We start from the raw sequence: 16,951 nt of genomic DNA on the forward strand, positions 1-16,951 counted from the left end.
GTATCTCTAAAGAAGGAAGCTTGGTGAAGTAAGTTGAATCCAGGCACCAAGATGGTGGGGGAACTTCAGTGAGACCAGATGGGCTGGTGGTAAAAGGAAGGTTGGGGGAGCTCTAAGTGATTTCTAGCAAAAGAACAGGGAGAAAGGGTAGTCAGACTAGAAACCAGTTTGAGCTTGTGTAGAGCAAGAAGGAGGAAAAGCCATACTTAAAAAGAACTGAAGTTTGAGAGAAATCAAATGTCAAAGGGAGCAAAACTCAAGTAAGCTAAAGTGGATGAAGGAAGCCTCTGCTCTGAGTGACCAAGGGCTGTCAGGAGACTCAGAGGTAGGTTAGTCCAAGACTCTTATTTGACTGATAAAGAAACTGAAGTTCAGAGAGCTGCTTCTTTTTTTTTTTTTGGAGGCAATTGGGGTTAAGTGACTTGCCTAGGGTCACACAGCTAGTAAGTGTCAAAGGTCTGAGGCCAGATTCGAACTCAGGTCCTCCTGAATCCAGGGCCAGTGCTCTATCCACTGTACCACCTGGCTGCCCCCTCAGAGAGCTTCTTGACGCCCCCCCCCCAAGGTCACATTAAGTAGCTGAGCTAGCACTTAAACCCTGGTCAGTGATGTCACTATAAAATCAACATCCTTTCTATCTACTAACTATAATGGCCTGGATAGGGCACTATTCCTCCAGAGACTAAAACATGAGCTAAAGGAAGTTGTCTGGCCTTGAATTAAATAGAAAAATCATGGTCTAATAAGAATAACTGTATTCCTGAAGGTTGATGGGGGCCTGGAGGAAATGTCCCATGGTCTAAAGGCAGAAATATGAAGGTATTGAGGGCCTGGAAAGGACCATATGATTCTTTTAACATATTCCAACCCAGCTGGGCAGTGCTGGTCTTTTTGTGATTTACCTCAAATTTATATAGTTTGTAACCCGAAATTCCCTAATGTTGGTATAAAGTTTAGTTGTGAAGGTGAATTCTCTCTGTACTAGATAATATTAGACAAAAGGAGAGGAAGGGGCACGGGAGGAGAAAAGGAAAAACTAGAGAGGGATTGATTTTTTGGCAGAGAATTAATTCCCCTTTTTAACCACAGGGTGGTGGTGGGGAAAAGCTAACCAGAATCCCAAATCTCCAGGTTGAGGAATCTGTTTTGCTGAGCCTTCAATTTGTTTGGGCCTTTGGCTGAAGTGGGTATATCTCATTCAATCATATATGGTGGTTACCACACAGATTCTTATAAATAAAGATAATCATTTTAGGAACATAACATAATCTTAATTATAGCTATAGCCTAACTAACCAGAAGCCTCAATTAGTGGGATTATTTGCTGGAATTTCATTTTTACGGTAGAAAGGAAAATGACAAATAAGCTTATATCAGATTTTTCTTTTTAAGGGGAACTTTTAGGGAAGACATTTGACCTAATCATTTTACATGTGTACTATTTTACCATGAGATACAATGTTCATAAAGATTCTGAGACATTATAAGATTATCAGTTAGCAGAGATTAAATATGCAGCATTCTATACTTACTAAAACAGCAAAGGACAGCCATTTTTTAGGAATATTCTCAAAAATGATCAGAAAAATAGGATATCCCATTTAATTTACAATGGAATAGCACATTTAATTAATAAGACCACCCCATTCCATGACCCTTTTTATTACTTAAAGTTTTTTTTAAACAGTGCTAAAGGAATAGTGTACTTCATTCAAATATTAAAACACTAAGTAGTGTGTTTAAAGAAGATACTATTGCTTTCATATGGAATCCGAGAGATTATTAATGTCAATTTGATTCTTTTTATGTGGGTGTGTTTAAAAATAGATGTGCACACACCTCAACTATAGATGGAATTCAAGCTATAGCAAGAAAGAACACTTGTAAAATTGATTATCCTTCTAATCTCACTTCAATTCTAAAAGCTGAAGTGAACTAACCTTGATTTCTTGGAAGATCTGTGGAATTTAAATGTTTGTGAAATGTAAGAATAATCTCATTTATTAGTGGTCACTAATAACTTGTAATCAAAGCATGGTCTCTTAGGCAATTAGCTTGTTTACCTGAAGCATGGAGAGAATAATTCATGAATTTGCTAACAATGTTTGGTCTATGACATTTATAATAGGAGGCACTTAAAGGAGATTAACTGAGAAAACATTTGAGAAGCAGTTTGATCAATTTAAGTATAATCTGTCCTTAATAGCACAGAAGGAAAGTAGAAAGCAGAGAGATTATGGCATCAAGGACTGATATGAATTGTGATAAGATCCATCTATAAAAATTGGTATTTGTTAATACTGCTATTTGGGCAGTCCTGAGCAAATCACAGAGAGTGACATTTATCGTCAGATTGATTTGGAGCCCGAGAGCTGGATTTGTCCAAGGAAGAAGCGAAATGTATAACAATGGTAGAACATTAGAAAAGATGAGTGTTGGATACAGGGAAATAAAGCATCAGCTAGGAACATTAAGATCCTGAGAAATTAGAAGCATCTAATAAAATTTAATTTCTGAATAGTCTGAATAACTGCAAATGTCACTTTAAATGCATTTGGTGCAATAAACTAGATTCTGTCTATTATGTCTAATTATCTAGATCAGCAATATGCAATTTTCACTCCTGTGGCAGCAAACTATTCATCTCATGCTGCCTTTCTGAATATGTAGCTTTTATTGTAGCTCCTGGATTCTGGGAGAAGTCACAGAATTTATAGGAAAATGGGGGTGGGGCATTGCCAATGGAGCAAATGATATGGAATTTGACACTGGTCCTTATCTTTCAAAAAAGGAGCAAGAGATGAAAAACGGAAGGGACTGCCTTATTTTTTCTAGCGGGAGAGGGAGGGCATGTGTTAGAGTATCATATAGAGAGACAAAATATTCATGGTATATTATACTGATACTACATTATAATGTTTCTATTGTGGTGCCGTCTCAATGAAATGACTTACTGAAATGTTTGTGCTATCAGGCAGCTCTCTTCCAAGACTATCTGTGAGGTTATTTCCCCTCAAAAGGAAGATAAAATGGCTCTTGTAAATCTGTTGGCAGCGTTGCTATTTGGTTATTCAGAACTAAATAAACTTGGTTTTACTTCAAAGTGTTATCAAATGAAACACTGACGCTATGTTCCGTATACACAGACAGATACGTTGAGGTTTTTGCCGCCAGGTAATGCGGAATCCGCAGACATTTCAAGCCTTTCACAGTCTGACTCTGAGGTTATTCTGGAATAATACTCTGCTCTCCCACATTCATTCTGTTTCCAGACAAATGGGCCAACTACTCCAGGATGGACAGCAAGGTGGTGCTGTAGGGAGATAGAGCACCGGGCCAGAGTCAGGAAGACTCATCCTCCTGAGTTCAAATCTGGCCTTGGATACTTACTAGCTGTGACACCCTGGGAAAATCACTTAACCCTGTTTGCCTCAGTTTCCTCATCTGTCAAATGAGCCAGAGAAGGAAATGGCAAACCACTCCAGGATCTCTGCCAAGAAAATCCCAAATGGGGTCATGAAGAGTCAGTCATGACTGGAGAACGACTCAACTCCTGGATATTCCATCTCCAATGTTCTCTTTCTTTATCACTGCCCTAACCCTAGCTTTTGTTCAAGTGCCATCTCTTCCATGAGGCCTTGCTACATTGTCCCAGTTAGTGCCTCCCATGATCGCTCTGTATTTTTTTATGTCTATTCTATATTCATTCATGAATGTTGCATAATCATAGGAGAAGGCAAAGCTCGTTGAGGGCAGGAAGGGTCTCACAAGGTGCCCGGCACATAGTAGGAACTTGATAAATGCTTGATTTTTATGTACGACAACTTATTCTACTTTTTCATTTGAGAAACATTTTCCATCACTTTCTATTCATAAACTAGAGAATACACCTTTTAAACTCTGGATGCATGATGTTGATTTTTCTCTTTTTTACCTACTCCACGTTCCCAAGGTATCCAACAGAGAAAACACTTAAAAAATCGGAATAAAGGGTGTAAATTCCTGCTGATATATTACAGAAAAACTTTGAATCTTACTAAATTTGTATGGATAAGCATCTAAATGACATTTTACTCTTTCCATAAAAAGAGAGAGCACACATATGTGCCAGTATATTCCACTCTAGGAAATAAAATGAACCTCAGCAATTTTAAAGGTTTAGTCTTTGAATGGTCAAGTCAAACATTTAGGGATATGATGGCTTCTTGACAACGAGCTTGGAGTGAGGGGAGCAGGATCGTAGATCCTATGCCAGCCAATGGAAATCTCTAATCGAGTTCTTGGTTTTAATATCATGTTTTCTTAGCTGATCTTTGTGGACATTAAAGATAGACATATGAAATGAACCAAAATGCTTTTATTCACCTGAGTCATTCAAAAGTTTCTTTTGGCGGGAAAGTTTTAGAGAAGCGTTTCCAAAGATGAACCTAACTTAAGGGGAACATGCATATGAGGGGGCATCGTTGCTTCTGAAAAGGCCTTTATAGTTCTTTCTTTCAAAAAAAAAAAAAAAAAGAGCCCAGACAGTGGCTCTCTTTTCTGTTTTGCAAAGTATGCTGACTTAGCAGAGTTTCTGAGCTGGGAAGTTCCATTTCTTTAATAGTTTAATATAATTATTCTGAGATAAGTAGTGTCATAATCCTGAGAGGATAGATTGTTCCAAAAATGTGTGTCTTCAAGTTATCTGTGCAAAGAAAATAAAATTTGCATAGTCTTTACGCTGGAAAATGTTCTTTTTATGAATCCGTCATGTAAAACAATCTCTGCTTTGCTTCAATTGCACTAAAATTTACTGGAATAAGCTAGCTTCTTTAAATCACTATAGTTTTTTGCTTGTTTTTCTTATTTCCTTCATCCCAACCAGCTTTTATATCCCATGCCATTTCCCCTTTCTCCCCAGTTGGGATCAAGACAAAAATATAAGATCAGTATAATATAGAAAGAAAGCCAATGGGCTATAAAACTGTGCATACCCTTTGACTCAGTAATACCACTACTAGGTCTGTATCTCAAAGAAACTGCAGAAAAAGGAAAAGGATCCATATGTACAAATATATTTATAGCAGTTCTTTTTGTGATGGCTAAGAATTGGGAACTGAGGGGATGTCCATCTATTGGGGGATGGTTGAACAAGTTCTGAGAGATTGTGATGGAAAACTATTGTGCTATAAGAAATGAGGGGGGGTGGTTTCAGAAAAAGCTGGGAAGACTTATGTGAGCTGATGCAAAGTGAAGCAATAAGTAGAATGGGGAGAACATTGTACACAGTAACAGCAATACTGTAATGATAATCATATGTGAAAGACTTGGCAACTCTGATCAAGACAATGATCCATGCCAATTCCAAAGAACTCATGATGAAGAATGTTCTCCACCTGCAGAGAGACAATTATTGGATTCTGAGTGCAGATTGAAACATTTTTTCACTTTATTTTTCTTGCTTTTATTCTTTCTGGGCTTTTTGTTTGTTTGTTTGTTTTTGTTTTTGCAGGGCAATGAGGGTTAAGTGACTTGCCGAGGGTCACACAGCTAGTTAAGTGTCAATTGTCTGAGGCTGGATTTGAACTCAGGTCCCTCTGAATCCAGGGCCAATACTTTATCCACTGCGCCACCTAGATGGCCCCCCTTTCTCTTCTTTCCAAAGGACATGAATACCTGATCCTTGGTTTTCTCCACTCCAACCACTGCCTTAACAGTTTGGGATTTCAAAATAGGTTTCAATGTTCCCTCATACAACCCAGTCTCCCCCATTCATCAGCTCCTCAGTTCCTGTGATCTCAATTTTCACTATACACAGTGATGTTTTAATATAATTGTTCTATTTCCATGATTCAGAACCCTAAAAATTCCTTTCTGCAATCACAGCATTCTCTCTGTCATTCCTCTTAAATTTATTCTTTATCCTCACTGGGGTATCTAATCCCACCAACCCTCTATGTTTTTTTCCCAGTGCACCATCCCTGCTCAATCTTAATTTTGCTGAGTTATTCAAATATACTGAATCTCTGTACTCCTGCTCCTATATGTGATTGTCTTGACACTTCCAAGCCTAGGTTGTTCACACCTTCAGCCATCTCTGTTCTTACTGGTTTGATGCTGAAAATCACAACAGGAAGTCCTGTAACCATGCTGACTGGGTTGTGACTGACACATTTTTGTTTTCTAATCTACCATGGGCTGCATAGCAAGTAATTCTTTTACTCTTATTTAAATACTTCTTTATCATATGCCTCTCAGAGGCTATTCTGGACCTCTCTTCAATTTCCCATACCACACCTATTCCTTGACATCCTTATCTAGAAGACCTCATTTCCTACTTTACTGAGAAAATAGAGGCCAGCTCTCTTGAGTTTCCTCTTTTCTCCTATATCACAAACCTCAAAAACTCTTCATCATTCTCTAACCTCTCTTCTTTTGTTCCAGTTCTTAGGGAAAGGGTAGCTTTTCTCTTTATCAGCCTTGGCAAAACCAACTTTCCACTTGTGTTCTTGGTCTCCCATCCCCTCCAGATCATTCCCTCTCTTTCTCTCACTTTATATCTTGTTTTATTCATTAGATCCTTTCTTGCTGCCTATAGACATGTTCAGGTCGACCCAATTCTTTAAAAAAATCTTCATTTGCCCTGGTTAAAGACTTCAAGCCACTGTCTTATATTTCTTCTCCCTTCAAGTTATTAATCTTCTAAAAAGAGTGATCTATACTCACTTCCTTACTTGTCACTCTTTCAATACCTTGGAATCTCAGTTTCCAACACCATCAGTCAACTGAAATAGCTCTGTACAAGTTTACCAATTATCTCTTAAATGTTAAATCTAATGGCCTTTTCTCCAATCTCTTTCTACTTAACCACGCTGACGCCTTGGAATTGTTGACCTCATTTTCCTCCCCCTACCTGTCTGATCATCCCTTCTCTGTCTGCATTGCTGAATCGTTCTCTTTCCTTAACCTATTAAGTAGATGTCCCCAAAGGCTCTGTCCTGGGTCATCTCTTCTTCCTCTGAACTTTGTGCCTTTGAACTGTGGCTTCAAGGACCATATCTTTGTATATTACTTCCAAGTCTATATCTAGTGGTAATTTTTCTCCTAAACTCTAGTCCTTCATTACTAACTCCCTGTTAGACATGTCTACTTGTATGTCTTAGAGGCATCTAAAGATCAACAAATCCAAAATGGAACTGATATCACCTACTCCAAATTTGTGTTCCCATCCTTCTAGACACCCAGGTTCACAATCTTGGAGTCATCCTGATTCTTCCATCTACCTCAACCCCCAAATCCCTGTAGTGGCTGAGTTTTCTCAATGCTACATCCACAACATTTCTCAGAATTATCCCTTCCCTTGCCTTAGTTTAAGGCCTTATCAGCTCTCACCAAGATAACTATAATAATAATCTCCTAAAATTGGTCTCCTGTCTCCCCTCTCCAATCTATCTATCCTTAAAGTGATAGTCCTAAAACACTGATCTAACCATGTCATTTCCCTACTCAAAAATATTCACTGGCTCCCTAATAGCTCTTGGACTTTTTTTGGTACAAATTTGTGATTTTATTGGAATGAGGAACTCCTTATGGACAATAAGTGGCAAAGTGGATATAGAGCTAGACCCGGAATCAGGAAGGCCTGAGTTCAAATATGGCCTCTTACTGATCATGTTGGTAACTTGGGTGAGTCACTTAAACTGTTTGCCTCAGTTTTCTAAGCTGTGAAATAGGGATGATAGCACCCAAGGTTGTTGTGAGGATTAAATGAGAGAATATTTGTGAAACACTTAGGACATAGTAGGTGTTGAATAACTGCTTACGATTATTAAATTCCCTTAACTAATCCAGCTCAGCAGTGTGTCTGTAAATCATCACCCCAGAGAGTTGCCTGGAACCCTGTGACTCTTCCATGGTCATGCAGCCCATATGTCAGAGGCAGAACTTGAACTCAGGTCTTCCTGACTCCAAGACAACACTCTACCATGATTCTATTTACCTTTTTCTAGGACTCTAATACACTGGCAAGGGAAAATCTCTCTCTAAATACCCATTTTCTCATTTAAAAGAAGCTCTTCTTAAAATTTAACTTTGGATGAATTCATGCTTACTTAGTACACTAAGTGTCTGTAATTTTGTCCGTTGTGTCTCTAAAAGCAATTGTGGCTTAAAAAAATATCACCTGGTAAACAAATCTATGGTGAGGAGTCTCTTCAAACCGAGGCTATCTCTGGACAACAAACACAGTCTTTTGGGGCTCTACTCAAAGGTTTTGAAGGCTGGTAAGATGAACTGCCAGGACTCGTGCCACACTGACATAGTTTACAAAACCCGCAGTAGGTTACCTCTATGTCATGGTGTGCCAAAAGAAAAGAACTCAGAAAACAAGAAAATGGAGGGCTTCCAACCAAGATGTCTGACTGGATGAAGGCATGCAGCCTGGCAGAACTTACAATTAGTACTTAAAAAAACCCTTAAGCATAGAATAATGATTAAGTTACAGTAAGTGACATCATCCAACCTATGCAGCCTCACCATCATCCAGCTTCATAAAACTTCTTTGAGAGTTTGCCCACTGGAAAATTCGGTGCAGGCAAACAAAAGGCAAACCTCTCAGTGTAGCTGGAGGTGGGTCAGAGGTACCTGTAGTCTGTGATCCTCTATATCCAGAGGCAGCAAGAACAAAGGGCTCCTCTTAAAAAGCTCCACAGGGGTTGCATGGACTATGAGATCAAAGAAGAGTGGTAGCAACCAGTTTGGACATGGCAGTGCTCAGACTGAGATCCCCAGGTAAAGAAGCTCTGAGGTGCCTAGTAGTGTGTCCTAAGATACCATGGAAGGTCATGAAGATCCAGCACTCTAAAACTTAAAAATCCAGCGGGTATAAACATCTGCTAGTACTTTTAATATAGACACTCTCTAAGGAGTAGAAGTCAGTATAGAAGCCCAGGTGAACTAGACTGAAACCAAACAAGGCTCATGGCCCCAACCAGAAGTGCAGACTGGTCCTTGGCACAAAATCCAAATTAAAAAATTAAGGATGAAGAGATAATGAAATCAAACTTTAAAATGAATTATTTACAGATCCAGAGATAGCTAAAAATCCTAAAAGTAGAGACTCAAAGGAAGAAAAATGGATTTTCCACAAGGATAACATACCTAGAGGCAATAGAGCAAGAGATAAAAAAAATAAATAAAATCTCTAGAGGAATGAACTGGAAGGAAAATAATACCTTAGGAAAGAAAGAAAGTCTTACCCAGGTAAGAGATTTCCTAAAAGTTAGAACAGAGCAAAAAAGAAATCAATAATTTCAATAGACACCAAGAGATGATGGAACAAAGTCAAAAGATTTTAAAAAGGAGAAGAAAATGTATGTTATAAAAAATAGTCTGATTTAGAAAACAGGTCAAAGAAAGATAACATGAAAATTATTGGAATCCTTGAAAACCATGATTAAAAAAAATCTGAACGTTATCTTTCAAGAAAAAAATAACTGAAAACTGTCCATATCTGTTAGAGCCAACCAGAGGGCAAAATAGGAATAGAAAACACCCACTGAGCATGTCTTGAATGAAACCCCAAAAGAAAAGTCCTAGGATGTTAGTCAAAATCCAGAGCTTCCACAACAAAGGAAAATATTGCAAGCAGCCAGAAGAATTCATGAACTATAGTTGGCAGATTCAACAATAAATGAGAAATCTTGGGGATACAATATTATAAAAAGCAAAATACATGGGCTTAAAATGAAGAATTATTACAAAATGGAGTATAATATTATAGGAAAAAATGGATCTTTAATGGAAGCAATGACTTTTAAGTGATGAAAAGACCAGAGCTGAGTAGGAACTGTGAAATGCGGAGACCAAAGGAACCTTACTGAGTATTTAGAAAGGGGTTATATGACGATGAAATGCTAACATTCCAACAGAGGGAAAATAAACATGTATCCTATAAGAACCATGTCTTCAAACTATAGTGAAGAAGTTAAAGAGGACCCAGATAGGACCTGGGGGGAGGGGGTAGATTCTTTCTGTTCTGAAGGTTTTAAGGAGTAAAAAGAATGCATGGGGCAGCTAGGTGGCACCATAGTGCACAAAGTGCCAGGCCTGGAGTAAGGAGACTCATTTTTCTGAGTTCCAATCTGTACTCAGAAACTTACCAGCTCCGTGACCCTGGGCAAGTCACTTACCCCTGTTTGCCTCAGTTTCCTCATCTGTAAAATGAGCCGGAGAAGGAAATAGCAAACCACTCCAGGATCTTTGCCAAGAAAACCCCAAATGGTGACACAAGGAGTCAAACACTACTGCAAAAACAACTAAACAACAAACAGTTGAAGAAATATGTCATACCCAGGAGGGAAGTAGCCAGGGATTCAGAGAGGCAGTGGTTTAAAAGGAAGGATAACCAAGGAAGAAGCATCTCAAGTAAAACAAATGTGAAGTGGAAATTAAAGGGGGAAAAAAAGAAAAGAAATGGAAATGAAGAGGGTGTCCATCAAATTAATAATGGCTAAAAAAGTCTGTGGTTTATGAATATAAAGAAATAAGATGGTATCAGAAAACCTGGAAAGACTTGTAAGAACTGATGTAGAATGAGGGGCAGCTAGGTGGTGCAGTGGATAAAGCACTGGCCCCGGATTCAGGAGGACCTGAGTTCAAATCCAACCTCAGACACTTAACTAGCTGTGTGACCCTGGGCAAGTCACTTAACCCTCATTGCCCTGCCCCCAAAAAAGAGTTAAGAACTGATGTAGAATGAAATGAGCAGAAACAGAACTGTTTATACAAGAACAAAATTGTAAAGAAAACATTTTTTTGTTTTGTTTTGGGGTGAGACAATTGGAGTTAAGTGACTTGCCCAGGGTTACACAGCTAGTAAGTGTCAAGTGTCTGAGGCGGAGTGAAGCTCAGATCCTCCTGATTCCAGGGCTGGTGCTCTATCCACTGCACCACCTGGTTGCCCCAATAAAACATCTTTGATAGACAACTCTCAGACCATCAAAAAAGCATTTATTAAGTGTCTACTATGTGCCAGGTACTGTGCGAGGGACTGTCTTTTTATTAATAGTATTCTCAGCACACTTAAAAGTTTATTGGGGGGCAGCTAGGTGTCGCAGTGGATAAAGCACAGGACCTAAGTTCAAATGTGACCTCAGACATGACACTTACTAGCTGTGTGACCCTGGGCAAGTCATTTAACCCTCATTGCCCTGCCCTGCCCCCCTCCAAAAGTTTATTGGATTGGGCTAGGTTGAATTGGTAATTAAATCCATGGGAGTTGATAAGATCACCAAAGTGAAGTAGTGTAGAGGAAGAAGAGATGAGGAGAGGGGCCCAGGACAGAACCCTCTGGGACACCTACTGCTAGAGGGCATGATGTGGATGAGGATCCAGCAAAGGAGATTAAGGAGTAGTTTGATAGGTAAGATGAAAAGGAGAAAACAATGCTCTGAAAACCTAGAGAGAAGAGGATGATCAAAAAGCATTAAGAAAAGGCATTGGATTTGGCAACTAAGAGATCACTGGTAACTTTGGAGAGAGCAGTTTTGTTGGAATGATGAGGTTGGAAGCCAGATTGTTAGGGGTTAAGAAGGGAGTGAGAGGGGGCAGCTAGATGGCACAGTGGATAAAGCACTGGCCTTGGATTCAGGAGGACCTGAATTCAAATACAGCCTCAGACACTTGACACTTGACTAGCTGTGTGACCCTGGGCAAGTCACTTAACCCTCATTGCTCTGCAAAAACAAAAAACAAACAAAAAAGTGAGCGAGAGGAGATAAAGTGGTAGCATCTATTGGAGATGTCCTTTTCAAGGAATTTAGCTATAAAGGACAGAAGAGATAGGGGACAATAGTTAGAAGGGATGAAGGTGATTTTTCCTTTCCTTTCCAAGGGTCTTTTCCGTGTGGTGGCGACAGACATGTTTGTAGCAGTACAGAATTAGTTGGCAGAAAGAAAGATTGAAAATAAGTGATAGAATGGGGATAAGGTATGGCACAACCTGTTGGAGAGAAAGGATGGAACTGGATCTCTTAAGTAGGTTCTGGGAGTTAGCCTTGTTAAGCAGTTAGGCCACTTTATGATAGAGATAGGGCAAAGGAGGAGATAGTGGCATAGTGGCATATAAGGGAGATGTGAGATGAAGAAAAGGGGAGAACATATCAGTAATGGCTAAGCACAGATCCAGAAGACCTGTGATGAAGGATGTGATCAGCCTCCTGATAGAGAAGCTCAAGAAGCAAAATGGGCCATACACTTTCAGAGATGACCGCTTTGTAGATGTTTTGCTTTACTATGTTTTTTTGTTACAAGGAATTTCCCCCCATGTACATTTGGGGAATGGGATTTGTGGGGTAGGGTTACGAATAGTAATACTAAAATAAAGAAAAAGAGGGCTGTGGAATTTTTTTTAAATGTTCACAAGAAAACAGAAGGAAGTTTGGAAGGAAGCACACTAAGGAAGCAAATGTAATTTTTAAAAAAAAAAAAGGAAAAACGTATGTTTCAGGAAGCTAACATTCATTTTAGCTTTATTTAAAAGAATTGACTGAGGGCAGCTAGGTGGCACAGTGGATAAAGCACTGGCCCTGGATTCAGGAGGGCCTGAGTTCAAATCTGGATTCAGACACTTGACATTTACTAGCTGTGTGACCCTGGGGAAGTGACTTAACTCTCATTGCCCTGCCCCCCCCCAAAAGAGTATGAATAGAGATTCTTAGTTTCACAACTAATTCTCTTTTTATCTTCTGCTCTGTATTCAGAAATGCTTATGTTTTGAGTATTACCTTCAGGATAAAAATTTAAAAGAAAGTGAGTAGAGGAAAGGAAAATGAAAGAACAAAGTAGAATATAGAAATTTATTATGGCAAGTTACTTAAAAGTTACTGAGATGTCATTTTTATTTTAATTTGTCTGCCCTTTGCTTTATCCAAACACAATTTGCTTTCTTTATATTCCCAGCATTTAGCACAGTGCTGAATGACAGAAAAAGAAAACAATGAACACATGCATTTTTCCTATTTCAGGATCTAATGGCTAAATAATAATATAAACAAAAAAATACTTACACTCTCACTCTGAAAAGGATTTAAGAAATTTCCCCCCATTTCACCATCATCTCTTGGAGTTCCAGGCTGATTACTCAGGCTCATATTATTGGGAGAATTCTGTAAACAAGACATATAAAACAAGGTATTGTTGAAGATTCTGCTTTGTACTATTTGTCACAAAATGACTCTAAAACATCATCTCTCAGGAGACAGACCCACCTATGTTTCTAATCCAATGCCTTCTAGCATGGGTACCAGTCCATTTTTGTACCCTAACAAGCACAAATATTTTCCCAAGTGAAAAAATAGCACATGCCACAACTTTTTTCCCTTCCTAGTTTCAGAAATAATTACTCAAATCTCCACATTAAGCTCATAGACTTCCTAATATCCTGGAGACTTTAAACCACATTCTCAGCAGGTGAACTATGAAGGGGACCTACCTACTGATGAGGCATAATAGGGCAGTAACTGCCCTTGGTAATTTTACTAATCAAACTTAAAAGGTCACTGTTTTAATGAGCCTCTTCCTTTAATTCTACACTCAATTTTGCATAGCAACACCATTTCAACAATATTTTTTATGTGAAGCATAAAGAAAAAGATAGAGTTGAACTACAGTGGTTGACCACAAAAGGAAACACCTTAGAACTTAAAAATTCATTGTCTATGTGTCCTTTGAAAGAAAATGTGAAGCTTGGAAATTAAAAACTAATTGGAGCAATTCTTTTGCCATGCATCTTAAGACTTAGATTTACTTTATTATTTTATAAAAAATAAAATTCCTCACCATAGCAAACTAATGTTGAAATAAGAGCAAATTATTGCATATTGTAGCTAAATTGTGTCTACTGTCTCAAAATTGCCTTGTCAGGAAGTTGGATGCCCTCACTATCAACAGACAATGCAGAATGCACCTCCATTCCATCCCAGTTTTTACCTTTTGGTTAAATCCTTACTTGTTATCTGAGATGGGGCTAATGGTTAAGGATTTGTTTCCTCACTTCTTTTGGACATGGGGAAGAAAAGATTTTTGATGATCAAAGAAGGCAGCTCAGAAGTTTTTAAGCTTGAGTGATGAAACCAAGTTATGTCAAAAACATGTGTAAAATGAATAATGTGTTCTCCTAATTTTTATCAAAAATATGTTAAGCAATAAGGCAGAAGTAAAGTAGACTTGTATCTTGTTACTTTGCACCCTGCAGAGAGGACCTGAAGTTGACTGGAACTCTGTGGGGTTTTTTTTTTTTTTGCATAGGGCAATGAAGGTTAAGTGACTTGCCCAAGGTCACACAGCTGGTAAGTGTCAAGTGTCTGAGGCTGGGTTTGAATTCAGGTCCTCCTGAATCCAGGGCTGGTGCTTTATCCACTGTGCCACCTAACTGCTCCCCCGCTTTTTTCGGGGGGGGGGGACTCTGTGCTTTTAAAAATTCCACAGGGGTAGAACAAAATGAAAAAATGGGGCCACTGTGAACAGAAAAAAGGCTGTCTTATTATTCCGGTAAATTCCCACCCCTACCAAAAGTTATACAGATATGACCCTATAATTACCCATATAATAATACATACCCATATTACCCATTGACAGAGAAAAAGTACATGCGTTTCTAAAATGAATGTGCATAGACTGCTACTGAAATCCTTAAACATTTATGAAGGTATCAACCTTAAAAGTACTTAATAATAATTTAATAGTGTTTTTTCCACAGCAAACTCTGAAAAGAGGAATCAGATTTTTGATTTGGTTCAAATGAGGTTAATTAAAATATTAACATTAGCATCTTAAAGGTCTACATTTTTCTTATTTTCAAATTGAATAGAATTAGCTGCTATTTTTTGTTATCATTAGATATGATTACACATGTGACAAACTGAAAGAATGAATTCAAGGTTGTAAATACATATTTAAAATAAACTGATAAAATATATTCTACTCTTCTTTATGTCGAGGCAACTTCCCATGGAGAAAATAAGGAGCTCAGAGAGCTGCATTAGCTGTTTGATTCCATTAGGGGATTCTTTAGTGCATGGATTGATCAAATATTACAGTAAATCATTTCTTGATAAAATGGTTTACAGTCCCAAATGTTTCCTTGACTTCAAACAAAGGACTGACTCAAAATATTTAAAGCAATAATAATGCATTATTTTTATATGTGAAGACAGCATAGTAATGTTGGCTGGTTCACGCATCCCACTAAGTAAAGTGTATTCCTGGGTCACAGATCTAGAGCTGTTCATCTAGTCTAATTCTCTTTATTTTACAGGTGAGGAAACTAAGATCTACTAACGGGAAGTCACTTTCCCTAAAATCAACATTAACGTCCTATTTGACATATTTTAAAAAACATGGACAGGAAAGGAAGTGACTAAGCCAAGTGAAGAACTAAAAGATAGAAATACACCATCCTGCCCAGTTCACTAGGCCATGGCGCATGGTCATTGAATGAGATGGCACAATCATTTTAGCTGCAGAGAAATGTGCAGGATGTGCAGTGGAAATAACAAGAGGTCCTCTGGGGGGACGACTTACAAGTTACTTACAGAAGTTGTGCTCTAAGTGATCAGTGAATGACACAATGAGGTCATAAACCTGAACAGTCTTCTCGACAGGGGCACCTAAGCTAGGGGGCATAGAGGAGAGAGATCTAGTCTTGTAGTCAGGAAGAACTGAATTCAAATTCTGCCTGAGATGTTTACTGGCAGTGTGACCCTGGGCAACTCACTTCACCTTTCTGGACCTCAGTTTCCTCATCTGTAAAAATGAAGATAATAATCACAGATATGTCATTTGGATATTTTTGAGGATTAAGGGAGATAACATATAGAAGGTTCCTCACAAACCTTAAAGTGCTTTATAAATACTGGTTATTATTACTAGCGTTTCCCATTTTCTTCTGCCACTTCTCTCCAAACATTCTTTCATACTCTCCAGGGATAAACTGAGTTACTGTTCCTCCCCCTCTGATAATTGCTGTAATATTTTTCTGGGTCATGGAAACTAAGAGAAACATTGACTGTGCCTGCATGGGGGTGAAATGACACGGGGGTTATCTATTCTGAGAGTCCTGGGAAGATTCTCACCCAGTTCTCCTCTCCAGCCTCCTTGAATGAGATCAGGTTGGTATTTTCTGTCCCATACCCCTCATTCTAGAGATGAACGGCTATGTCATCTCCCCAGTCACAATGCTCTTCTATTTTCCAAACTCACATCAGGTGCTACTGACAATGTGAAACCCTCCCTAATCCTCACCTGTGGACAAAGGTGAGCTCTCCTTCCTGAAGTCTGCCTGTTTTGTTTGCACCTCTGCTTTGTGTCCATCCCATTCATGGCACTGCTCAGGAGTCAGAGGGCATGGGCTTCATTCCCACCTCCACCCTCTGCTTCTCAGGTGAACTTGGGCAAGTTAATTTATCTCTTGGGGCCTCAATTTCCTCATTTGTAAAGTGATAGTCAGACTAAAAGGGTATAAGAAAAGTTCCTTTTAGCTCTGTATCCTTGATCCTGTTCTACCTTGAACTGTACTTATTAATATAAATGTGGTGTTCTCCTCACTGGTCTGCAAGGCCTTCAGGGCAAGGGGAATTTTTAATAGGATTTGAACTGGATGTGACCTGAGAGGTCATGTGGTACAACCCCCTTATTTTAACAGAGGAGGAAAATGAGACTGAGAGAGTTTATGGACTTGATATTGGCAGAGGTGGGATTTGAGGCACACCCTCCGCCCCAGGTCACCTGACACCAAATCCAGGGCTCTTGCTACTCTACCATATGGACAATGAAACATGACTTGTTTTTCATCATTGTACTTCTAGGTCTTAGTTCAGTACCCCGTACAAAGTAGGCACTTAATAAATGTTTGAGCCTCTTAGTTAACTTACTAAGACCATAAGTTATAGATTGGGTTCTAAGCTGTGTTGAT

At 38.8% G+C, this 16,951-nt stretch overlaps 1 protein-coding gene across 4 annotated transcripts in view; it reads right to left on the minus strand.

Annotated features, from left to right (window-relative positions):
- SSBP2 (single stranded DNA binding protein 2) overlaps positions 1-16,951 on the minus strand; it is a 417,804-nt gene that overhangs the window by 9,056 nt on the left and 391,797 nt on the right. For all 4 annotated transcript variants that reach the window (XM_043988504.1, XM_043988494.1, XM_043988488.1 and 1 more), the window contains one exon: positions 13,047-13,145. In XM_043988504.1, the coding sequence (XP_043844439.1) occupies positions 13,047-13,145 (99 nt within the window). The remainder of the gene's footprint in view (positions 1-13,046; positions 13,146-16,951) is intronic.

This window comes from Dromiciops gliroides, chromosome 1, assembly GCF_019393635.1.
Source record: "Dromiciops gliroides isolate mDroGli1 chromosome 1, mDroGli1.pri, whole genome shotgun sequence".
NCBI classification, from domain to species: domain Eukaryota; kingdom Metazoa; phylum Chordata; class Mammalia; order Microbiotheria; family Microbiotheriidae; genus Dromiciops; species Dromiciops gliroides.